This window comes from Idiotropiscis lumnitzeri, chromosome 14 (assembly GCF_059441095.1).
Source record: "Idiotropiscis lumnitzeri isolate Australia: NSW breed Sydney's pygmy pipehorse chromosome 14, RoL_Ilum_1.0, whole genome shotgun sequence".
NCBI lineage: Eukaryota > Metazoa > Chordata > Actinopteri > Syngnathiformes > Syngnathidae > Idiotropiscis > Idiotropiscis lumnitzeri.
The window spans coordinates 2,145,300-2,172,867 of NC_142404.1; the positions used below are offsets into that span (position 1 = coordinate 2,145,300).

Genomic DNA, 27,568 nt, shown 5'->3' on the forward strand with positions numbered 1-27,568 from the left:
AGACAGACACACGCATGCACGGACTCACACTCACCATTTTAGTTTTAACCAATTTTTCTATGGCGCTAACCAGGTCGGCAGCGCAGGGCACTTCAGAGGACGACTGCAGAGACGTTAGCAAGGATGACGACTAAGAGCGGAAGACGACAAGAGAAGGCAAAAAATGAGAAGACAGAATGTTAGGATGGACGCCGATAGTCATGTTCGGAAAAGATTGGAAGGGGAAAATTGACAACAACGTGAAACCTGAGTGGAGGAAGAAAAGGTGAATAGTAGGCACAAAACTAAAGTTGACACCTGCATAACAATAAACTCAGGTCATTGAGTGAATGCGAAGAGAGATGACCACGAACAATACTCTGTTCTTCAACAAAAGTTCTCAATATAAATGGCACATAATACCATCGCAGTTTTGATGAGAACTCAAAGGTTCATCGTTTGGGGCAATTCTGTTATCGTTTTTCTCAATTAAAACTCTTATCAGTACCAAAGATATCTGAAATTCTTTTTCCAGATGATCAGAGGCAAGATTGTGGCGCAAAAAGCTAGATCAGCTCTGACCTAGTCAATTTAGCGTGCGGGATAAATGGCAGACCAACCAGGAACAGGTGCATACATGACATATAGAGAGACCTTAGCATATTTTGTTACATAGATTTACTCTTTACTCGCACTTCAAACATGTTAACTTATTAAAAATCACTTAACTTAATAAAAGACATTTTAAAGTAGTCATTAGCACTTGATCCCAATTTCTTGCTTGCACAGGTCTCCAAATAAGAGGCAGAGTGTGTTTGCTTCGAGCTTTTTAGTTGTCAATCCCAGCTGAAGTTTATCGTAATACTAACAAAACATCAACAAGGGTGTTCAGGTTCAGGGTGTACCCCGCCTACTGCCCAAAGACAGCTGGGATAGGCTCTAGCACCCGCGTGACCCTCGTGAGGAGAAGTGGAACAGATAATGAATAGATGGACCGTACAACCAAACCACTGCTGGACATGAAGTGGCACAAAGTGGTACTACAATGACACGGAAGTTCAATTTACCTGTATTCCGTAGAAACCCACAAGAAAGCAATTATTAAAAAAAATTGTGTCAAGTGGGGGAGAGGAGGGGGTGAAAAATGAACCAAAGATGCTAAATGGTCTTTCACTTGTAAAGCACCTTTCCACCAATTAAGGCGGTCAAAGCACTTCACACTGCTGTCACATCTGCCTGCTGATGACATACCATCAAGAGCGACTGGGGGTTCAGTATATTGCTTCAAGTACTTACTTTGTTGTACTTCAGCAAAAGTCACAATGGCCGGGGATCGACCCGCAACCTCTCGGTTGAGAAACAACCACTCTTGCAATGAGCCATGCAGCGTCCCAAGTAGGATCTTATTTTCTATATAATTTCAGTGACTTTTTATTTCATATGAGTCACCTTGTCGTCTTGTGCTGAGGGGTCTTTGATGATCTCCATGGGCGGAGGCAGGGGGGTGTGCGCCTCCTCATCCTGCTCCTCCTCGCCCCCGCTCTGCATGCCGGACGGCGTCTTGGAGAGGAGGTTACCCTCTTTGCCCAGGATGTGCTGAGGTGGGATAATAGGTGGCATTAAAAGAATCGTTTTCCATTAGGTATTTATTAAACACAGTCAAATATACTAAGAATTCTTTCGGCATGATTGGCTACCTCATCGATGTTGTCATCCTGCGGGTTAAGGTCAGGCTGTCCCTTCCTGCTCTCATCTCTTCCCCCTCCAGGACCTGTCAATCCATTAACTCATGAATCAGTTTTAATTACATTTAAATTAGCAAACATGTATTTATTTTTTTATTGATTCAATTTTATATTATTTGTGTGTTACGCCGAAGGATACACTGTCGGGAGATAACAACGGCGTCTTTGTTAGCAAAGAGTACAAGCTAATGACAACAGATGCTGTCAAGTAGTGTGGCAAACACTTTGTATTCGTCAGCTGACATGAATGGACTTGACATGTGACAGTAGCATGAGAAAACAGTTTGGTGTCCTAATTGCTTTCGGAGTACAGTAGCGCATCCCATTGCTAAATCTTGTGAGGGCAAGTATGGTGGAATTTAATCGGGAGGGGAGGCGTGGGTGAGGCAGAGCAAAAAAAATTAAAAAAAATTGAATATTTTTTTTTTTTCCCATGTTGTAGTTCTACATACGGCGGCAATATAAAGCAGTCTCATAGTTCTCAGGTTTTGAGTTCATATCCAGATTCATGCCTTCCTATGTGGAATTAGCGTGTGAATGGTTCTTTGTCATATGTGCCATGCGATTGACAGGCAACCAGTCAAGTTCAGTCCACCTCTTGCACAAAGTCAGCGAGTATAGGCTCCTGCTCACCCACGAACCAAATGAATCTAAGTAATATATTGATGGATGGATCTTCTGCTCAAAAATCACCAAAAAGGAACAGTAAACCTGGACATTTGTTTGCTTTCACAAGCCCCTTTGTCATACTCTCTGTAAAAATGTAAAAAACACAAATTCCCTGCAGTGGGGAGAGGTCAAGGCCTTCAAGGCCTTCCTGTTTGCCAAAAATAATGAAAAATCATGATCATATGCATGGCAAAGGTTTATCAATCCATCCAATATCTGTACTGCTTCTCCTCACAACGGTCGCGGGCGTGCTGGGGCCTATCCCAGCTGTCTTCCGGCAGTCGGCGGGCTACACCCTGAACTGGTTGGCAGCCAACCGCAGGGCACACATAGACAAACAACCATCCACTCTCACACTCATACCTAGGGGCAATTTAGAGTGTCCAATCAACCTACCATGCATGTTTTTGGAATGTGGGAGGAAACCGGTGTACCCGGAGAAAACCCACGCAGGCACGGGGAAAACATGCAAACTCCACACAGGAAGGAGACCTCTGTACAGTGCGGCCTTCGGGCTAACCAGTACGCTACCGTGCCGCCCACAAAAGTATTTCTATCTATATCTAGACATTCATCCATCCATTATCTGTACCACTTCTCCTCACAAGGGTCGCGGGGGTGCTGGAGCCCATCCCAGCTATCTTCAGGCAGTAGCTGGAGTACACGACCCCTCATGAGGAGAAGCAGTTCTATATATTTTTGGTGAGAGTTTTTATCAAATTACAATTCTGCTAACTTGTGTTGCCTCGCACATTTCATGGTACTCCTTCAGAATCAACAGTGCAGTCGTCTGTGCTGTGTGAGTGAACCAGCTCTTAGTGTTGATAAACAGTTGCGATAGCCAATCAGATCACAAATTGGTTACAGTGAGGCTTTGCGCATACCTTAAGTTGAAAGTGCGAATGTGTCCTGTGATTCATCACTTGTGAGTGGGCAGCGCGATACGGAATCAATAAATCGACACCAGACATCCGGCGACCGTTAGAAAATCTAGAATATATTGTTGCTTTTTTAACCCACAATGGCGGAAGGAGGGAAAAGTGTGGATTTGATTAGTTACACTTGCAAGACCCTTTTCAAGATGGACCTTTCAAGAGAAGCTAGCTCTTGTGAGCCGAGGTGGTCCAACACTCCGAAGTGCGAAAGTGTGTGTCTCTATATTATTTCTCTAGCCGTGGTGTCATAAATGATGGTTATGCAGGGTTTTTATTCAAGTCAGACTAAGTAGGACTTCACTGAAGGCCTCGGTGTGAAATGCACAACCCCGCCACTGTTTTCCTTTTTAGATCTTACTCTTTTGTGTGGAATGAGGGAACAGTTTTTCACCTTTTAACTGTTCAGTATAAGCAACACAGGCAAGAAATTGGGGAACAACATCCACCTGGCAAGCCTCTGACAGTAGTTAAAAACTCCTGTCTGCTTTTTTTCTGTTGCTATTCCATTCAAATGGCTCTGACGCACAATTGGAGGCACTAAATTGACCCAAACTGAAATTTTGATGTACACAGAGTTTGCCCTGAAATATACATATCAGAATCGCCCTATTCTTACCTGTCTTCTTCTGTTTAGTACTGGGGAGTTTCTTAACCGAGCTGCCGTGACTGAGGCGTCGGACAGGATTGGTCAGCCATTTCCGGAGCGTGTTTCCAGAGCGCTTGGGTCCTGGCGAGTTGGACTGCAAGGAGCTGAGGGACGATTGCGGCTGAAGATTTGCCACCGACTCAGTTTTACCATCAGAGCTACTTACAGGATAATTTTCTAAAGATGAAAAAAAAAAACATTTTAAGGTAGAGCACTTGTAGTAGAACCTGAACAAAAATATATGATTCCAATTGCTGAACTGAAAGTAGCACCCCAGGAATAAATTTAGACAACACCTCCCATGTTTCATACACACAATGGTCCTCCAAAATTTCCTATTCCTGAGGCAAAGTTCTTAGGGAAGAAATGTGCCAATTCCATCTCTTCCCCTTTATTTTAGAATAGGCATTTTCTTTATTTTATTTCAAGCATAACACAAAAGACAAGATGACACCCGAACATAATGACTATTGCGTAGTCTCACAAGTTCATTCATCTAGGGGAACAGAATGTAGAGAATGTAGAAGAAAAAAAACATCTTTATGATACATTCAGTTTGTGAAAATATGCGTGTGCATGTATGCGTGTGTGGGGGTGGGTGGGGGTGTGTGTGTGTGTGTGTGTGTATATGTAGGGGTGTGTGTGCGAGTGTGTGCATGCAGTCATGTGTCAGCAGTGCGGTGGATCAGCTGTGCTCACGCAAACAGCTGCGAGCGAAGTGTTGCGGCCGTGTGTAACAGTGCAAGTGTGTCTCAGGCAGGAAATTAAAGTTCAAGGGTCAGGGGGATCTCCTGAGGTGTTCTTCGTGGAACAAAAAAACATTTTCTTTTTTTACCCCCAAAGCTTCATGTTTTTCACTGCTACGTACAGTTTGTCCTCACTCTTTTCAATCAGCTTGCTCTCTGCTTTGCTAAACATGCAATAACAGTTGTGCTTGCATTAAAATGATTTAATAAGAATTAAGTGGTGATCAAGTACGTGTATGGCACACAAAATTTCTAGATAAGTCCCATAAACTCATGGATAATATTTTAATGAGATAGAGAGAAAGAGAAAGAGAGCGAGCAAGCTCAGAAATCAGTGGCAGATGGATGGATATAACTATCGGTACGTTCACACTGAAAAAATGTGACTTTTAATGTGAACGGATGTCCGTGATGTGACACTCATATGCAAACAAAGAGCACGCCGTTGAGTGTCACACACTTAAAAAAAAAAAAAAAGTTTGGGAGAAAACGATTTTAGCGTTTAGGGAGTAAATATAGTCCCGCCTGTAGGAGCTAATCTCAGATCCACAGAGAAGCAACGGAGGAGGTATAAATATTTTGGGGAAATAAGGCGAAGCTTTTCGATCACCATCAAGAAGATGTTTATTAAAGATGGCCTCACGTCATTGTCATGCGTAATAAATGAACTAACTGCATGACAGAATTACTAACATCACCACAAACCTAATGCTTCATGTTTCAGTGATAAAATTGAAGTCAAACAAAGTCAACACTGTAACTAAAAACAACTTTGCAGATTCATGCCCTCTGCACACAAGATTTTTGGGCTTTTGATGAGTTATCCTAGTGCAGACGCATAACACATACGAGAAAAAGAGACCGAGGCATTTCAGGATGAGTACCATTATTACTAAAGCAAAAAAGTCAGTTACCTTTATCATCCAACATCTCCCCTATAAACCTCTACAGTACTATATATCAGCTCAGAATCAATATAAAATCTTGATGCGAATTCCGAGGCTTATGCCTGTCTGTCTTAGAGAACTGTTCTGCTCATACATAATGCTCTGAAAGTGCATTTAACAAAATCAATTTCCTGGCTGAAACAAGCCACACAGCTCAATGTTGGTTGCCCTGGAGTCATAAAGTCCATTTTTCTTCTTGAAGAGTGCGCCTTTAATGTGATTTTTAGTTTTTCAATCATGGTCTGACACTGTTCTTCATGGTAAATCAAGCTTTGATGCACATTGAGCTCAAGCAATCAGCCTAAATGTTGCTGAAAAAATTAGAGGACAGAGAAACTCACTCGCCATGTCGTCGTTGTAGAAGGCGCTGAGCAGTGAACCTAATATCTGATTGGCTAAAATGAGGAACAACAAATTCAACTCTGAGTGGCATTAAGGAAAATAATATGTGCACGGCCACACATCAAAGCTGGAATCTAATTGGACAAAATAAATGAAAAAATAAATAAATGAACTCACAGGCGACTGGAAGCCATGCATCCAAGACACACGCTATGAAATAAAGACAAAACAGTGTTGGAAATAAATTATTCTCATTTCATATAAATGTAGGTCTGTGCTTCTGAGAATGTTTGTACCTGCCGAGACGTATGTCGTTAAAATTCCTCAACTGTGGCCTTTGGAAGCCCTTTGAGATGTTACTAAATGTTTTCAGATTAATAGTAACTGCAGAGGGAAGAAAATCTGCTAACGCTGACGTTTTTGTGTGTGTGTGTGTGGGGGGGGGGGGGTGCGTGCGTTTGCGTGCGCTTGTGCGTGGGGTGAGGGGGTGTGTGGGTGTGTGTGGGTGTGTGTGGGTGTGTGTCACCTCGGAGTCGATTGTGACCACCCAAAATGTGTTTTGGTTTCCCAAAAACAATGTGCATTACTTTCCAGTAAAGCGTGATTAAAACATGACGACGGGAGGAGAAAGTGTAACGAGTGTTGTGTGGTGGATAAACTCTTCAGTAGCTGTTGCAAACATACTTTGTACAAACATACAAAGGCAGATTCAGCTCCATGCTAGTTACAATAGGATCATCTAAGTGAAATTATATTGTGCATCTAATCACTATTTAATTAAAGGAGGACAAGATCCAAGATCGCCCATTATTCACTAACAAGCTCAGTTTGTATATTTTTTGATAAGGAAACTGAAATTAGTTTTCTTTTTTTCTCTCTTGAAAAACACCTACTTTTATCAAGGAATATGGCTACGCTTGTCAGGGTTCGCCGGTAGGCGAGGTGGAGGAGGACCCAAAAATGCGGGGAAGCCGAAGAGGGTAGCTTGAAAGGGAATTTATTGGCAAAATAAACTGAAAAGGCAAATGAGGGACTAGGAATAACAAAAACGTGGCAGGGTGCGAAAATAACCACGGAAAACAGAACGTGACTTAATCTAAACGTGATGAGAACGAGCACGAGAGGAACGGACAATCGGGACATTGGAGTCACCGGGAGCAAAACGCGTATAGAGGGTGTATTGTGGAGCAATGCACCGACGCCAAGCAGTCGGCACGGGGTGTTTAAATAGTCCATGAATTAGCAGTAAGATGAGAGTCAGGTGTGAGGCTAACGGGGAACCGGTGTGTGGCTGGTGGGCGCGTCTCTCCAGCCAGGCGACAAGGTAACGGGAGCGAGCGCTGGAGGAAACGCCCCCCACTCAGCGGAGAATATAAACAAAACAAGGACATGGCATGGGAAGTGAAAATAATGAACCAAAAAACCTGTCATGACCGGCACGGGTCATGACAACGCTATCCTCCGCTTTCTTCATGTTTTGGTGAGTTATTAAAGGGACAGATTACAAACTCTCCATTGGAAATCATTGTACATTCATTGCTTATTACGTCCGAAAACGGTGATCAATTGGCACCAAAATTCATGTGGAGATCACTACCTATGACAGCTTCAACATATCAAAAGGATTAACCTCTCAGTGGCTGATTTATATGAGAATGAGGGAATGTGGAGGTGAGCAGAGGCACATAGATTATGCTGTTAGGACGCGGCACACTGCTTCTTTGCTGATCACGGTGAGAACGAACGTCATAAAAGCACCAGGCGGGATATTTACAGAGACTGAAGTGAGAATGAGTAGACATGCACATTTATTTGGAAGAAGATTAGCCCCAGTTTTTCGACTGTAGGTGACGTAACTACAACGAGCCATTTCATTCTTTGGAATGCGACCACTCAATGTCGCGGCCACACTCGGCTATGGAGTCGGCCTCCTTGCTGGAACTGACAGCGTCATGAATTGGCTGCAAGCGGTGGTAGGCGTTAACGTGCATGAGTGTCAACGGCCAGGCATCCTCGGTACCAAGTCGCTGCTAAGAAACTAATTTTGTTGTGCTAACGTCGTCTGTTTAGCGACCAAAAGCTGTTGTTACCCGTGGGGGTGGGAGGTGTAAACATCGATGCCAGGATGCCTCCTCGCACTCAATAAAAGATTGGCGCAGCTAAATGTCCGAAATATAACCAGTCGGGGTTTGTGTGCACATACTTGCTCTTGTTCGCTTCAGCCTGTGTAAGTGGAGAATCGATCGGCACTGTATTTCTGTTTTTGTGGAGGTGATCACAGATCACGTTTGATGTCAATAAATCCAAATTATTGTGCATTTGCATTTTTCTGGAGCGGTACGGTGGACGACTGGTTAGCACGATGGCCTCACACTGCAGAGGTCATGGGTTCGATTCTGGCTATGGCCTTCCTGTGTGGAGTTTGCATGTTCTCCCTGTGCCCGCGTGGGTTTCCTCTGGCTACTCCATTTCACCCACATTCCAAAAACATGCATGGCAGGTTGATTGGACACTCTAAATTGCCCCTAGGTTTGAGTGTGAGTGTGGATGGTTGTTTGTCTCTGTGTGCCCTGCAATTGGCTGGCAACCAGTTCAGGGTATACCCCGCCGACTGCCCGAAGGACAAGCAGTACATAAAATGGATGGATGGATGCATTTTGGTGGCGATGGGTTGCCGTTTTAGACAACAGAACTGACAATTCGTTCAATATTATCTCACTTGCCTTCCTGCTCTGTGATGTAGATGCTGAAACCGGAAAAAAAATAACAAGCTGAGCTCCAAAAGGAGGCGACCAAATTTGTCCTAAATATAAAAAAAAAAAAACTTAAAAAACTACAGTCTTTTAGGGGGGAGCATTTTGGTACTGATGTCATTTTTGTATGCAAACCTATTATATAAGTGCCAATGTTAACGTCAATCAAGTATCCCTTTAATGGTGTTTTCACTTATTGAACTAAGCAGGAAAAGTCACTGGAAGTTCAATTTCTGGTTCTATGTTTATCATCACATACTTTGTGGGAGCATAGCAAAAAAAAAAAAAACAGACACAAACTAGTGCCTGCACAGAAAAACTTCAGTCTCTTCAGATATACACTATTGGCACATAATTACAACGTTAAACTAACATACCATTTATTTATTTTTGAGGAAAAGAGGGGGAAATTACATTAAAATAAATTTATCGTTTTTACTTTTTACCCTTTCCACTGTTTAACCATCTAGTACATTTAAGAAGTACTGCACAGTTAGCTTTTGTCATAAAAAGCCTAAGCAAAAGAAAAACATGCTTAATCTTTATGACACTCAATGAGTAAGACTCGATAATTCTTGTGATACACATAAACACGCACACATACATTCCTGTCCTTACATTATCTCAACACTTCACTCGTTGCTCCCTTAAGTGCTGTTGTGCAAATGCAGTGTAATGTGACTTTTGCATATTCAGCCATGACCAAGTTAGGTCTTGAGTGTCCTTGACAGTTGCTTGACAACAAAAAAGACTGATAAAAAGGAAGAGATTCCACTCAGTCGAGCATGAACCTCCTCCAAGGCCACAAAAACTAAACTGAATTGTAAACCTTGTATGCCAAATACTTCCACAATTAATGAGATGGGACAATTAAAAAGGGAGAGGATTGTTACGCTGTTATTGGCACAAGCACAATTTCGGTGTACCTTTGAGCAATATTACCAAAATATTTCCATCAACGGAGAAATGAAGACAAATATAAAGAACCGAGTCAGACTGGGTGGAACTAATAAGTTGTGTAACTCCCACGCACAAGCCTCCACAATTTAATTTATTCGAGAGGCTATTTTATGCCTCTGTAGGGTGCAGCTGATTTGTTTAGCGAGCATCAGTTTACTTTTTTAAGTCCACCTGTGAATGATAGCATCTATGAGCTGAGGTTAATACAGCTATTACCTTTTTTTCCCTCTTAACGGATAAAAGAGGGAAAAATTTGAAGAGTGAGGAGCGTAGACTGCCTCGAAAAGTCAGGTGAGGTGGAACAACGGGACTACTGTTGCAAGCTAACACAAAAGACAGACCGTGGACTGCTGCAGTGGCCGCCATTCATTATCTTTGAGCAGAACAAGCCTCTTGTCTCATCACAGGCCACTTTCACCCTCACAACTCAGCCCTTTTACACACAAAGTCCGTTTCATTCTGTAATTACACTACACACCTTAAATCCCCCCTCTTCACATGTGTGAATAGCCCCATTGACAACACACGCAGATCATCTCTCCAATTTGACTGCCAGTGTTTAACCACTTATTTTGCTTTACAAACACTTACAAGTTGTGCAATTACCAAATTACTTAAATCTGACAAGGAGCTTTCAACATTTTTGTGAAAATTGGATTTATTTATTCATTTTTTTTCGGAACAAAGACACTTTTCTAAAATTGAACTGCAATGGGATCAACCCACATACAAGCCTTTAGTGGGAAATATTTGAGATTAACATATGCTAGCTTTCCCCAAAAATATGTATGATCATTTCTGTCAAATAGACATTCAGGTTTATGCTCGTGTTTTGAGAATGCAAAAGGGAGCTATGACAGGAATGCCAATGTTGGTTCCTGTGTCTTCTTTTGCATTGCTTTTGAAAAATGATGGGAGGACCAAAAGCAGATAAGTCAATATTTTAAAAGGCTGCAAATATGCTGGACCAAGTCGAGAGGTAGATGTTCTAATTACTTAAGTACTGTTTTGTCATTAGAATGAAAAATTTGAAACATTTAAAAAAAAAAGCTCAATAACTTTGCTCTGCTCGTTTACCAAGTTCAATCAAAGTCCTGGGAAATTTGAGCAGTATCGCTTGAACATGTTGAGTGATTATATCAGATATATAAATGGCTGCTATACGATGGCATGTTGCCTTTCAACATTTTGTAAATTAAGATGAGTCAGCATTTTTTCTAAAAATATTTTGTAATGCATATTCCACAGGACAATTGCCACATCCTTCTAATGCAGTGATTCTCAAATATTGGGGCGGTGCGATGCCGAGGGGGGCGCGTGGGACCCTGGGGAACATGTTTTTTTGCATAGTTTTGGGACCGAAAAAGGCGATCTCAGATAACGCGAGTTTGAGCTCGTTAAAGCTGTTTGTGCCCCTAGTTCATGCAGTACTGGTTTTAAAAAAAAAAAGTGTCGCCATGTCACGCAGTACTAATTTAAAAAAGCGTTGCCCTGTCACGCAAGTACTGATTAAAAAAAAGCGTTGCCCTGTCGCTCGTTGACCCAGAAGTGATTTCTTTCGCCGCTACTTAAATGCACTGCGCCAAGCTATCTTGCGCCGTAGCAGAACGGACTTCATTTGAACTATATGTAAGTCTGCGCAGAGCAGAAGCAACAAGCTACGTGATGGCAAATAAACGACTCCGCAAACAAGTAGCGTTCTAAAGGAGGAGGTGAGCAAGGAGGCGCTAAGCGCGCTAATCACTAAAATTAATTGCTTCGATGTATGCTTGACTATTAACAGAAGTCTGACTCAAACCGTGTTTGGGCGGAGAGCCAGCAGCTATGAACAGAAATGTTGCATTGCAACCATTACATATCTAAACATAAAATAAGACGACTGCTCCGTTAGCAATTTAGCAGACACTCTCAGGCTGGAACACGGAAATGGCTGACGTCATCACAACAAAGATGTTCGACGTCAAACGTATTGTAAACATAAAAAAAAAGTATAGTAAACATTAAAACTGTTGCTTTATGTTATTTATATAGAATTTTTGTTTGAAATCCCCCTGGCTCTTTTTGTCTTTTCTATATTATATACGAATTAATAACTGTTTGGTTCGTTCATGTTAAGTTAAAAAAAAAAACGTATAGGAAATATTTATCATCTCATCAATATTTGCAAAACAGTACTGAGTTTCGAGATCCTCACAATAGTCGTTCTCAAAATTATATATTTTTTTATCAATTTAGCTTTGTTAAGGGATATTTTATTGACAATGAAACATTAGTATACAAAGAACATGTACATTAGTACAAAATGTAAAAAAAAATGGTGGTGGGGGCACGAATTGTTTTCTTCTTGGTAGGGGGGCGGCGTGACAGGAAATAATTGAGAAGCACTGTTCTAATGTATGTTAACAGTTTGATTACTGGAAGCTCTTGTGATTACATCATATCCGGATGTATACTGACAAACAAGCGGTTTACGGTATTAAATGAGTCATTAAAAATCATGCACCAAAAAACGGGAAGTCAATTATTATTGCTGACTTGTGCAAACAGAGATTTTTTTGTCATGTGATTGCTTCAAGTAAGAACTTTTTTTTTCATTATTTTTTCATGACATCAGCCACAGCTATTGTGTCATTTATTGTCTGTAAAGTCTCCGGTGACCTATTTTGTGGGATTGAGATTGTGCCCATTTGCCCATTTGACGCTGTCTTCTCGTCACATACCCACAAATTAGTGCGAGCTTGGCTGTTTGCAACCAGTACAACCAGTTTGACTGCATACAGTAGGAAGCCTGCACAGTCACAATCCGACCTGTCGGCAGTCATGGACCAAAGTTCGCTGCAGCTATGCACACAAAGCCACCAAGGTAACGTTTAGCTGGTATGCTGACCCGCACGATAAACATTGTGCATAGCTGGACTTGTTTTATTGGACACAGAAATCAAAGAATCAGACTGGGGGGTTATTTTTTTCCCCATCAATGCTGTATTAAGCACTCAACAGAAAAGGAGAATTCTTTATTTACTTGTCGGAAACGAAACAATTTTCATCCTAAAGTTAGAGTGTATACTCAAATGTGGCAACGACGCAAAAATTTATTGAAGACGAGATTGAGGGCATCTAGGAATGGTAGACTGTGAAGTATAAAAATGCAGAGTAAAAAAAAACAAAAAACACAACTGTCTAAGGTATTGTAAGAGTTTGTGTTTGTTTTCATTAATTCTTCAGAAGAGACTGAGGGCAGCTGCAGCAATGTGGAGATTGTTGAGTATCATATTCTATTGCAGTGAAGTGAACACAGCACAGCAACAGGCTAGGTTGATGTTTTATGGGTGTGTTTTTTTGGGGGGATTGGTGGGATTTTTAACCTCTTATCCTCAAATGTTATAATCCTTTTACTCTGGCAGCTTCGTTACCTGCATATTCTCTCTCTCTCTCTCTCTATACATATATATATATATATATATATATATATATATATACACGTGTATATATGTATATATATAATATTAGGGGTGGGACGATACGGGTAACTCACGATTCGATACTGTGACAATATGTGGCCCACGATAACGATAATATCACAATACACAATGTCTACGATATTCAATATATCATTAGAAATCTCTTCAACAATATATCATGAGATATGTGACTAAAAAAGAAAAAAATGGCCATAAAAATGAAAATGTCAATACGTGTACAAAGTACAAAGAAAGGTGCATTTGCAAAGTACCTCACTGCCGCTGAGTCTTAACACTGTAGCTACGGCTGGACGAATTAAAGTGCACAAACATTAATAACATGTTTTATGTAAACCAAGACACTGCACTGCTTTCTGAACCTGAAATGTCAGTATCAACTGTCATTAAAGTGCTTCACGTTAACCCGCCCAGTGGAAACATCAAGGCATATTCTTCTTGATGAACACTAACTGGACAACATGCTCCAACGCAAGAGCACACCAAAGGGAAACTTTGCTTTAAAAGCAGTAGTGATTGTCGGCTGTCTTGATTCGCCTTTTTTTTATCACCTGCGAGTAGTAACCGTGATAGCGAACGAGATGGCTTTGCAGATTCGTAGTGTTGATGTTATATTTTACCTTTGCAAAGCAGTTCTTGCAGATTGCATATTCTTTATCTAGTGTTCTCCCGTCACAGGTCTCGTAAAAAGCGAGTGGAAACTCTTGAAACTTGATTTGTTTTTCTGGGTTTTCCGCCATTCTTGCATTAGTTCTTTCTCTATTGTAAATTCTTCACACTCTTCACCGGCCGCTGATCCCGGCAATTTTAGAACCATTTGCGGCATTAGCGCCCCAACAGACAGGACAGGAGAGATTAAGTACGGACGGTGATGACGAAGTAAATCCATTATGTGCGTTGTTTTGAAATATCGATATTGTCGCCAGGCTATCGATTATTTATTGCGACAGAGTAAGCAACAATTTATTGCAATATCGATTTTTTGCCTCCCCTAATATATATATATATATATATATATATATATATATATATATATATATATATATATATATATATATATATGTATATGTATATGTATATGTATATGTATATGTATATGTATATGTATATGTATATGTATATGTATATGTATATGTATATGTATATGTATATGTATATGTATATGTATATATATATATATATGTATATGTATATGTATATGTATATGTATATGTATATGTATATATATATATATATATATATATATATATATATATATGTATATGTATATGTATATGTATATGTATATGTATATGTATATGTATATGTATATGTATATGTATATGTATATGTATATGTATATGTATATGTATATGTATATGTATATATATATATATATATGTATATGTATATGTATATGTATATGTATATGTATATGTATATGTATATGTATATGTATATGTATATGTATATGTATATGTATATATATATATATATGTATATGTATATGTATATATATATATATATATATATATATATATATGTATATGTATATATATATATATATATATATGTATATGTATATATATATATATATATATATATATATATATATATATATGTATATATATATATATATATATATATATATATATATATATATATATAAATAAAGCAGAGGTCCATATACCGTAATTGTTTCAGCGCTCGCTGACTTCCATAAAAATAAATAAATAAGTAAATAAAAACGTTCAGTTCAATGGAAGGACCTGGTCCAACTCAACAAGCGTGCTCATTTTTTCATAGTTCTTAAAATGTATTCATGCTAGTAAACCTACACGCACACACACGCACACACACCCCCACACATAGCGCTTTGCTTGTGTGGACAAGTGAAAATGTCCTCAGAAAAAAAGGTCTCGGCAAAAGGTTGTGGAGACTCAGACAGAAAGAAAAGAACACACACCCTCACATGTAGACAGTTACAAACGTGTACATGCAGTCAAAGAAGGTAAAATGACATCATCCTAAAATTGTCCTCATATGGATCAATCAAACAGTAGGATGAATAATGAGTGAAATGTCAAAGCTCGAGACACGAGCACGCATACCTGTTTCACCACTGCCATATCACACATTCCACAGTTGTCTCGGTTATTGCAGTAGTTTTGGTTTCATTTTTTATACATGTGCAGACACACAGATGCACATGCACCCCCACGTCCCCCCAAAAAACCCTCACTGTTAGCCTCACCTGTGCAGCAGCAACAGCAGCGGTCCAAGATCCATCCACAGGAAAGCCATCCTCGCTTCATTTTCATACACACGCGCAAATACGCATGCACGGGTGATTAAAACTACATTTACACACCTGTATCTCTCTCTCTCTCACACACACACACACCCCAGCACGCGCACGCACGCCTACAAACACACAAAACTCTATATTGTACAAACTAATTTAGGCAGCCAGACTGAGAGCTGACTGAGATTGAGAGTAGTATAAAGAGGAGGAGGTTGAGCAAGAGGCGGAGCTGTAGTTGCGTCACCCTCCCTGAACCTGCACAAATCAGGTTTCATTTTTATAAATCATTAAAAAAAAAAAAAGGTTTCATTTTCAGCTCTCCTACTACTCTACTCTTTGGAAGTAAAAAGAAAAAACCTTTCTAAATTTGACACACCAGAGAGAATAGTGCCATTAACAAGCTTTCCAAATTTGAATGAATTAAAAATAAATAAATAAATAAAAATCGGTAAGTATGTAAAAGAAGGCTCTAAAATCTTAATAAAGAGCCTTAACGTGTGGAAAGCACACTATGATTTCATTCCATTTCAGGGGTGTAACAAAAAATGGTGCGACCCGGAATTTTATTTATTTATTATTTTTTTTGCGATAAGGTGAAATGCTACAAAAAATTAATTTATATTAATTGGGGCGGGGGGGCAAAAGACAATTTTTTTTTAAATGCACGTGTGGAAAGGTGGCAAATCTAATTCGTGAGCATGTTTGCATAGCAGACATAAACTATCATGTATTATACCAAACCCAACAAGAGGGGTCAGTATTGGTAAAATTACCTGGAAGTGACCAGTAATCTTTCCAACAAAAAGGTTGCATGCACAAGCACACACACACACACACACCCGCACACATGCACACCCCCGCACACACACACACAAAAACACACGCATTCATAAGGATAAAAGTATTGGGACAGGGCCAATCCAAGTTTCTATGTACATGTGTATTCGTCTAACTTTGTGCAAACAATTTTGGGAAGTTCTTTTTCTATTCCATACAAAACAAGTTGCATAAAAGCATACCAGGAACATACTACAGGACTTTGTTCTCACAAAAAAATAATTAAAATGTTATGTTCTGTGTGTTTCTAATACACCTTCATAATTTCATATTTGTACATTTTCTATTAAGCTATTACTAATACTCTCTAATTATATCACAATATATTGACACATGCACTGGGTTGTCACGCACATGCAAAATATGCATCAACCTGCAGTTGACACAAGCCTGGGTATTGTTTGCTCGTTGTGTGAAAATGTTTCAATGCGACTTGTGTCTGTTAACTGTTCTGTTATTTTGTAGTTTCTATTTTGTTAATATCATTAATTTATATTTTAATTTACGGTGGTCTTTGTTAATGAAATATTGCTACTTGTGTTTTACTCAGTGTTAAGCGCTATGTTACAGCTGCAACTTTTATGAAATGCGCTTTACAAATAAAGTTGCATTTTATTTTATTTTTTAATTGTGCTTAAAGGGGAAGTCAACCCATAAACAGTGAAATGGTCAAAAATGAGTTAAGCAGTAGAATCCACACATTTTAAGCCATATTTTCTCTTGACTGAAAATGACAACACAGTTGCTCAGGTCTCAGGTAACGACCAAGCACGGCTCACCGGTTTTCTGAAGCTGAGCCATGATTGGTCTATGCTGAGCCCTGAGCAACTTTGATCTCATTTACAGTTGACAGCAAGTGGCAAAATGTCCGCCTGAGATGTACAAAAACTGGTGGATTTTATTGCTTGCCTCATATTCCACAAATATTAATCACAATATTAATCAGAATGCCATGTTTCGACTTGTGAAGGCACATAAAGCTAATTCTTATAAAGACAATTTCGGGGTTGACGTCCCCTTTAACTTATTCTTACACTTCATATATATCATATATAATGTAAAAAAAAATAATTAAAAAAAAATCGCCTTTGACTGTCATTTAAGTTAGTGATTAAGCGTTACTAAATGTTACTAAATGCATTGCATGTGCAATTAAAAAAAATAAAATAAATATATATCCATCCATCTTCTGTACCGCTTCTCCTCACTATATATATATATATATATATATATATATATATAAATATATATATATATATATATACAAATTTCATGACGATGAGGAGCAGCGCTGTCTACTCCACCTTTTTATATGCTGGATTGGCGAGCCCAGACCGATTCACTGTACGTTACTGCCCCTCCCAAATTCATTTTGGACCAAGCTGCATGGGAAGCTCGCTAGCGGTTGTAACATGGCTACAAGCATACTTGAATGGAAGAAGCTCCACCAAACGTCACGTTTAACATTTGGAAACGTGTCGTGGAGTACAAGTTCAACAGTATGTCGCAAGTGTCACACAATGCTAACTACGTTGGTGGAAGTACAACAAACATGGTGACACATATACGCTGAAATAAATGGAACGTTATGAGGTTCCTGCGCGGACCTATTTCACCAATACTGCCATTCCTGATTTGTACAACAAGATGAGAGTCAAATTAGCAAATGCTTTGTCAGCAGCCCCCGCAACACTATCTGACCGTTACGGCACTTTACATCACTGCCGAGTGGGACATTAAATGCAACGTTATTCAGACACGGCTGCTCGAAAGTCACACAACTAACCAGAAGTCTGAAAGAAGTTGCGGAGGATGGAAATTAGTGCGCCCAAAAGCAACTATACCTGTTTTATTTTATTTATTTATTTTAAAATATTTTGGAGTAGTACAATACACTTCAATACATCTTTATTTTTATACAAATTACAGTGATTTAAAAATTATTTAAGGAATTAAGTGTTTATTTTCTGCTTATACTGAAAATACAGTCAAGCACCCAAGATGATACACTACTGTATTTGGCTGAGTTTTGTGTTCCAATGATTCAAATTTAAAAAACAATGATGTTTCAAATAATACACTATTAAGAAAGAAATTGTTTTTTATGTATACTCGACTGATAAAGATGCTTTAGAGATTTTACATATAAAATAAATAAATCTTATAAGAAATATTTTATTTTTTACATACCATATATAGCCTATATCTTTAACCCAATAGTTTAAGTTTAAGGTACTGTTTTTGTTTAATAAGTTAATGGTGCTGAATATATACTTCACAAACTAAGTATAGTCTAACTTTTATTTTCTAAGAAGCTGTTTATTTGTCAAATATGCTGTAATCTGTTACTAAGAATGCACCACAGAAGATGGGTCATTTCTCAGATAATTTATTTTGTATTCGTAAAATATTCTTATTTGTTTTCATGGTGCTGTTTTTTTTAAATGTTGCTAAGTATGCACAGCAGAAAATGAGTCAGGTATTGCTAAAATAGATTTAATCAAATGTAAAATGTTTACTTTTGAGTTTAAACAAATGTAAGTAGCTTCAATAAACTATAAATTAAAAAAAAAATGTATCTAAAAAATATCGAACCGTTTTAAACTAATGTATCAAATCGAACCTAACCGTGAATATTGTGTATTAATTGCACCCCGACTATATATATATATATATATATACATATATATATATATATATATATACATATATATATATATATATATATATATATATATATATATATACAAACACACACACACACACACACACACACACACCCCCTTATGTCTTCAAAGATCATGATGGAGAGTTAAGTGCCGTACCTTTCCCTGAGTTAAAGAAGCAGTCCATTTCCACACTGGAGCGAGAGTGGGACACACACAGTGCTGAACTGGGTACCAGACCCTCCTGAGGTGGGCTGCGGTCGGTGGTCCGAACCAGACACCAGCCAGGCCGCTCGCTGGACCTCTCCAGCAGCTCCACTGTCTGGCCTGGAGCGAGAGAGACAGAGACATGTAAAAAAATATTCAAGAAAATGTCTTGAAGAAAACACACAATCACAAGTTGATGAGGCCAGGGCAGACGCTTACCCGTGCTGACGGATATCTCACTGCTACATCCTGCCGTGAAGTCCTGCAGGATCACCGTCAACTCACAACCACCAGAGAGCTGCAGGCATAAACACAAGTTAGAGAAATAGCAGCAAACAGAACAACGCAAAAAAAGACTGAATTGGAACTGAGGCCAATGGTTGTGGAGTGATTCACAATACTGACCATGACAATCAGCCAGATTGACTGGCGATACATCCAGCGTACACTTTCCCTCCACTGTGGGCTTATGTGAAAATGCCATTGGACATCTAGTGATTCACACCAAGTCATCATTGACTACAATTACATGGACACATTTATTCGGATTAAAAGCCTGATTGGAATCAAATTCTACATGTACACACCCCATTTGGAATACTCTGACCAGATCAAGCCTGTTCCGATCACAATTTTATTCTGAAAGAGAGGGGTGGTTGATACAGTTTGATAATCCAATTGGCGTGCATGAAAATACTTTTTCCAAACTTGTGAGGACAAGCGGTACAGATAATGGATGAATGGATGTTTTGTTGACACCAAAGTTACTAAGGCTTGTTCTACTACTATTTCCAGTATATTTGCTCAATCTGCACGTGAAAATAATTTGTTACGATCGAAAGTGTGATGCATGAAGTCAAAATTGGATCAATAATTTTTAGTGTCCATGAAAACAGTACGACTGATCATAATTTGAATCCAAACTCTGGAAAAATACATTTTGTTCACGTAAAATAGCCATTGAGTCAAACTCAATGCCCCATTTAGAATCTCACTGTGATTGACTGGCAACCAAGGAAGGTTGTGTTCTGTCTGTCAAACAGCGAACTGGGACTGAAAGCGTTACTGATAGTGTAGTGACTCACATACTGGAGTTAAGTTGGTTTGGGGTTGATTCCCACAATAGGTCTCATTCATATTTGCCCTGTGATTGCCGGGCACACAGTCCCACATATAGTCCACCAAGAAAATTGCATTGTTTGTGTAGTTGTACATAAAACTGACTTGACATGCAAGTCATTAACACTCACTGAGCCGTTTCCCTGTGTAGATTGCCTACGACTGATGGAAGACCCCAAGGTATTGCATAGTAATTGTTGATTTACAACTAAAATAAATGACGTTGACTATTTTTGGGCCTTGACAAAGATCTTCACTCCAATGACTGACATTCTAGTTGTGTTGTCACCAAGGTTATTTTAGTAAATCAAAATAATTGAAATACCCAGAGATGGCCAGTCCGTCCCGGGGGCGGAATGTTCTAGCCCTCCGTTCGCCCATTTTGGGGCAGGGGTGAGGGGGTGACTAATTTTAAAAAAGGGTTTGATTAACAAAGGCCGAAGGTTGATTTTAAATCCGGCCCACAAAGCGGCCCTCATGCGTGTGATGAACCTACTTGCGGTAGGTGCGCCAGATCATGGCCGGAGGACGGGGGACTGACTGGCAAAAAAGGGTCAAGTTCCCAACTCTGCAAACAACTAAAACTAAAATTGAAAACATATTTTCATGAATGAAATAAAATAAAAACCAAATGACTTAGAAAAATGAAAACCTACTGAAACTCCATTTTATGTTTACAAAATTAACTATAATTGTAGAGAAAATGTACTTCATTGTCATCTTCGGCAATTAATTCAATACACGAGTCTTTGGGGTTGATTTTTAAAAGTATTTTTTTTATATTAACATCAAGGCCATTTCCTGGAAGTGGAGAAGGTCGAACTGTTATCTGGGAGTTCTAGTCCTCTTAATGTTTGTCACACAGAAGTGACATCATCAAGCAGCAGCCAATAAAAATGAGCCAGCAAAATACGTCGCACCTCAGAGACCAGTTTGTGTGTGGCGTTAGCTTTAATGGCTCACCTGCTCCTGACATTTAACTCAGTACAAAACGCAACGCTTGGTAAAAAGTGATTTTCTTTTTTGCTTCATGTGAAAAAACATATAAGGCGTAGAAAAATATGGTACACCGTACCCCCAGGTTTGATACTTAACAGTAATTCAACCCACAAATCAACCTGAGAGGTTGGCAACTGGGTAAACAGGTCATCCTAGATTTATTGCAATTAGGGTGCATGCCTGCATCTAACTTTAAAAGCGGTATACGTACACTGCATTTGTGATTCAAAGTCTGTGGACTGTTAAAACTGTACCCTGCATCTCACTTTAAAAGATGTATACACTGCATTTATTCTGATTCAAAGTCTGTGGACTGTTAAAAGTGTAAACTGTATGCTTATTCTCAAAATTTAGAAAAATAATTTTAAATGTTCACTGCACAATACTTACAATGGTCTTCATTTTATCGAGAACACATGCAAAACAAAAAAAAACAAAACAAAAAAAAACAACAACAAAAAAACCTAATAAAAACTAACAAACTTGCCCTGAAAACTAATTAAAACTAAGTACCGTACATGTAAAAAAACAAAACACAAAACCAAATAAAAACTAACTATAATTAAAATTCCAAAACTATAATAACCCTGGGTGCAACTTTACACTGACAAGCAATGCATACACATGAGGAAAAGTTTGCTGGTACGCACACTTAAGTTAAATATAGAAAAACACACAACAGAGACCGAACTGAACTCATTTGATAAATTTCATCACATTTTGGTAATTTGTTACTCTCCTTTTATATGCTATAATAGTGATTGGTGAGACGTTCACTACTTTAACTGATCAATTTTGTGACTGAAATGGATTACATTTCTACAGCCTGTATACTGCAGCTCTTCCTGCTGTTTTGCAATTCTGAAAAACAATTTTTGACCCAGAAGTGGTGTAAATTAGCAACAACTTCCAATGTTCTTGTGGACCAAAGTGTCACCTTAGCGCCCCAAGTAATGATTAACATCAATGTTGCCACAGGAAATGAGTCCTCCGTGTTCAAGCAACACAGCCAAACATGTGCTTCTTGAAAATAAGAAAAGAAAAGGCCTTTCAGTGTTGGAGTTCTTGCAGAGTCACATACGGTGCATGTAGCAGGAGACTTGTCTCACTGCAAACACACCAAACTAGGTGCAAAACTAATATTTACTTTTTAGATACTGCCTAAAAACACAGTAAGGACGCAGACCATTTGCTTTGGCTTTAAAAATGTCAGTTTGGGTGTGTGTAAGTGCGCTTGTCAATGTGCACAGGCAAGCACTCTTAACCAGGCTTAAGGTTGCATAGCAACAGCCAGCCTGGCTACTCCACAGCTGCAGGTTACTTTATAGCTGATGAAAACAACGAGACAAAGCAGGTGTCTTGACTTACGGCACTGTGATTGATTGAAGCAACCAAAGCATCTTTTATATGCTGAATATTGAAACTTAATTTACAAAGTACAATGGAGCCTTGATTTATGAGTGTCCCAACAAGTGTGTTACACCTGGAATTTTTCGATTTTCAAGCTTTTATTTGGTTTATTTTTTGCTTACAGCCAAAGGACGCGCTGAATCAAAGGGGCACAGCACAAGTTGAGGGTGCTATTTCTATATTTAATACTTAGACTGGGCACAGCACCTGCACGTGCTAGCATGCTGGCCCGTGCATGCTGACCTGGCCCGCTGCATGCAAATGGTTATCAGTTGCAGTACTTCAGCACAGACAGATCAGGGATGTCATGGCAACACATCTAATTGACTATGTCAGGGGAGGTCACCACACTCCTTAGAGTCATGGTTTCAAATCAAAACCATAAATATCTCTGAACAGCACACAAGCAAATAATGAAACAAAGAAATAAAATTAACTCAAAACATGCATCTCTTCTGTAATTCGTATCACCAAAAGAAATAAAAATAACACAAAAACAGTACTGAGGCATTCTGGGAGATTAGCACACTGAGGAATTCTGGGAGATTATCTGACTGAGGGATTCTGGGATCTTATCAGCCTTATCAGGCTAGAGAGATGTGAGTGGTGTTTTTTTTTGTTGTTTTTTTTTTGCAGTCTGTTGTCCAAACATGTTTTGTTTCTTGCTTGTAATAACATGATTGATAAGACAGACTACGACGACATTGTGGACAGCTGCCCTTTTGTCCAGCTCTCTCTTGCTCCGTCACCGAAAAAACATTCACATAATGTATTTGTAGTCACTGATGGTGTAGTGGTACACTCGCCTGAGTTGTGTGTGGGCAGCGTGGGTTCAGTTCCCACTCTGTGACGATGTCTATGTCTGCCCTGTGACTGGCTGGTGACCAGTTCAGGGTGTAGTGCGCCTTTCGCCCGTAGTCAGCTGGGATAGGCTCCAGCACCCTCCCGCGACCCTATACAGGATAAGCGGTGTGGATAATGACATAATGTATTTGTCACACTGAATTTGTAGCATAGATGGCCAGCAGAGTGTGCTAACATACACTCTGTCATGCCCCAAAGGGACAGGCTCCATGGTTGATAGAGTTGTTCCGTCTATAGAATAGGCACGTTGCATGACAAGGCGCCTCGTTTGTATTGGGGGAAATTTGAGACTTTAAAGTGCTGTCAAAGTTGAAGCATTTAAATGTTATAATGCACTAAAAGTAATAAACTTAGGTGCAATTGCCATTCGATTATTGTTTCAGAATCATTCAGTCCTTATCAACATTCAAGGATTATTGTCTATTTGCTTTTCAGCTTCAAGTCTGATTAAACGTCTGTTTGTCGGTGGGCGTTCCTTGTTGTTATCAGTCATGTGATTGCACACAACAGGAAGCACACGTGAGCGCGCCGCCGGCTTGTGAGGGTCATATGCTCCGAGGATGCAGCGTGACAGCAGCACTGTGAATGAAATTGCTTGCCGCACAATCACACTATTGAATTTATTTATTGCGCTTGTTGCTCGCTGGACAGTAAAGCCTTTGAATTACCACCACCACACATGCTTGTGTTGTTGCCTGATGTATTGGGTTTGCTGCTAAAGGAGTTTTGTTTATCAGCAAAAGCAACCAGCATATGAATGAATGAATCAGCTCTCTGTGACACATTGGAGGGGGATTTCCAAAACGCATGGGATGGTCTGGGTAAGCAGCGCCAGCCATGACGTGTTTTTCCCGCTATGACCTCACACTGCAGGACAGCCCATGTTAAGCCATCACCACAGCTGCCATTAGACAGTCACGTGACCAGATGTGGTGGGGCATGAATCCTGTTTGCATCCCTCAAGTTTCACATTACTGCTGACACAGCAAGTCTTTCACTTTGTGAGGGTTTTATTGCGAGGGGAAAAAAAGCGTGATTGAGGCCAAGTAAGCGCAGCAATCGGAGCATGTTAAAGAGGACAAGAAGGAAGCGACTAAGTGATCTGCACTCCTTATTCACTCCAATGCTAATAAGCTATGTTCGCTCACAAAAAAGCCAATTTGTTAATGCTTTTCTCAGCATGCGTGCTTAAGGTCATTAAATATTGACTTTTTCACAAAACAGAGTTCCTGTGCACTACATGACCTATACTGTGCATGGTTATGTTGTCTGAATTGTTTTTTGAGAAATATATCATCACTATCAGTTCGCCTTTACCACGATTGGCCATTGTTCTAACAATGGATACTAGTATCTATAGGGGCGATACCAACCTGATTTTAAGGCCAAAAAATCTGACATCGACTAAGTCCTTCTCAGCATTACTTTGCACAGTTTGATTCATCAGAGAATCATCATCATCATCAGAAAGAAAAGTCTTTGTTGACAATTTTTTGTCATTGTGTTAAATGTAATTTTATATATCAAAAGTACAACACATATCAGCACTCTGTATCGATGTGGCCTCAGAGTACTAATACTAATACTATTAGTACAGAGTACTAATACTCCTTCTGGTATCCGTCTGAATAAAAAAACGTGGTATCAAGCAAGCCCTCCTAACTATGACTTTGCTTAGAGAGATTTTCTTCAGGCTTCTATAAAAAAGGGCCTAGCTGATTTGGATTTTTTTTTAAGCCGGAGCTGAGTCTGATATACGGGCGAATAAAATTCTGCTTAATAAAAAAAAAAAAAGTACAATGCTTTGGTATTTCTTAAGGTTTACAAAGGAGAGAAAAAGTGGCACAAATCGAGCAATTTCTCAAAATGTTTGAATATCATTATATTTGTTTCATGTTAGAATGTGTAAAAAAATTTATTGACTTTAAAAAAGATACTAAATAAGAATTCAACTAATTATGCTGATTTAAACAAAGCCAATATTGTCGGATTAAAGCGGCCAGACGATAATCGATTCGCTAATGCTCTATGGTGCAGGGTAATGTGTTGGTTTGGCATAAATGTATTTTTCTTAATCAGCAGTCTATCTTCTTCTATCTTCCAACAACAAAACACAGAAGATATTGTATTTGTTATTTTTGTCAATCATATAAAAATACCTTTTGTAAAAGTAAAAAAAAAAAAAAAATAGAAAAACAGATGATAGAAAGGAGTCATTGGGATCAATTATAACACACGATGTTGTGGTCCAGCTTTTTTAAAGATCTATTTGTTTTTTCTTTCAGTCTTTGGAACGGGTGGAATGAGTGGAGTCTCCAGCGCACATCTCCAAGGGCGCCGGCTAGGGTGAGCCAATAGCGGCCATCCAGCAAAACTAAACCAGGGTAGATGAAACTCGATAGCCTTGATAGGCCATTCATCTAGGACAAGGACAGCCTGATATAAAACCTACGACCAGAGGACCTCACTGTCACCGTCCCAGCTTGCTTGGCCATGACAGATGGCGCACATTGTACTCCACCTTAAAACTCCATTGTGCAGGCTCGAAGAACATTCCCACGTTCATGACGCCACTGTCTTTACCAAGACCTGTAGCGACAGGAAAGGGGCGAAAATGACAGGTGGAAGATGTCACTGGAAGCCGCAGTCCCAATCCTGCATGCAGGCGGTTCAGCATATTGGTCGCCGTATGTTGACCCAGAGACGTCATCATCACTCGGCAGCACCCTGAACGACCAAGCAGCCCTATCGAGGGACAGCACTGCTTGCTCCACATGGAGAGGGGCCTAGAAAAGGTGACCCAACCAAAGCTTGCCTCTCATACCCCCAGTTGGCCAGCCGTGATCAACGGGCATCTTCCCATGCGGTAGAACAACAACAAAGAAAGTAAGTTACGCACCCACCTGCAAGGGTGCAAACACTAAAACTGGCATGCTGGAACATCAGAACCATGCTTGACCAAACTGGCAGCAGCCGAACTGAACGTCGCTCTGCTCTGATTGCGCATGAACTGTCCAGGCTCGATATTGACATTGCTGCCCTCAGTGAAGTTCGGTCCTCAGAGGAAGACAGCCTACAGGAGCAAGGCGCTGGATACACTCTTCTGGTCAGGGAAACATGCGACAGAAAGGCGTATCGCTGGCGTTGGCCTCATGGTCAGAACCTCGATCGCATCCAAGCTGGAAAACCTGCCATCTGCTCATTCCGACCACATCATGTCCATGCGCCTCCCTCTGGAGAACAAGCAGTATGCAACGCTTTTCAGTGTGTATGCTCCAACTCTTCAAGCTGAGCATGCAGAAAAAGACAAATTTTACTCTGGCAGCACCCCTGCAGACAAAAACTCTGCAACTTCAAAGCTAGAGTGGGCCAAGACACAGTTGACTGGAATGGAGTACTTGGCAAACACGGTGTTGGAAACTGCAACAACAACGGGCGCTTGCTGCCGGAGTTCTGCATGGAGCAACAACCTGTCATCACTAACACCATCTTCCAGCAAAAGGACAGTCTGAAGACAACCTGGATGCATCCTCGGTCTAAACACTGGTACCTCATTGATTACGTCTACTGCGTCAACGAGACCTCAAAGACATCCTGCACACTAGAGTGATGCCCAGTGCAGAATGTCATACAGATCATCGTCTAGTGCGCTGCAAACTCATGATGCACAAGAAAATTGCCCCACAAGAAAATTTTAAAAGGTTAACTTACAGACACGCTTACAGGCCAAGCTTGGAAACAACAGCTGGTGACTTCAGAGGCTTCTATGAAGCCCTCAAGGCAGCGTATGGCCCCATACATCAGGCTCAGAGTCCCTTGCGCAGTGCAGATGGACAAACACTCCTAAATGACCAGACATGCATCCTGAGCCGTTGGTCTGAGCACTTCCAGGCACTCTTCACTGCTGATCGAGTTGTCCTGGACTCAGCATTATTCCGCATCACTCAACTGCCAGTCAAAGAGGAACTGGATGAACCGCCT

The 27,568-nt window shown here is 39.9% G+C and overlaps 1 protein-coding gene across 3 annotated transcripts in view; it reads right to left on the bottom strand.

The window, feature by feature from the left end:
• The window catches only part of LOC148323127 (kalirin-like), a 192,797-nt gene that overhangs the window by 24,502 nt on the left and 140,727 nt on the right, over positions 1–27,568 (bottom strand). For 2 of the 3 annotated variants that reach the window (XR_015846514.1, XM_088315415.1), the window contains exons 39-44: positions 19,415–19,493; positions 19,148–19,315; positions 3,945–4,151; positions 1,677–1,750; positions 1,429–1,575; positions 35–130 (exon numbers count right to left, since the gene is read on the bottom strand). Coding sequence is in view for 2 of the 3 variants with exons in the window: in XM_088315415.1 (XP_088171541.1) it covers positions 35–130; positions 1,429–1,575; positions 1,677–1,750; positions 3,945–4,151; positions 19,148–19,315; positions 19,415–19,493 (771 nt within the window). In the remaining variant the exon portion in view is untranslated. The remainder of the gene's footprint in view (positions 1–34; positions 131–1,428; positions 1,576–1,676; positions 1,751–3,944; positions 4,152–19,147; positions 19,316–19,414; positions 19,494–27,568) is intronic. The other variant, XM_088315416.1, reaches the window with a different exon arrangement.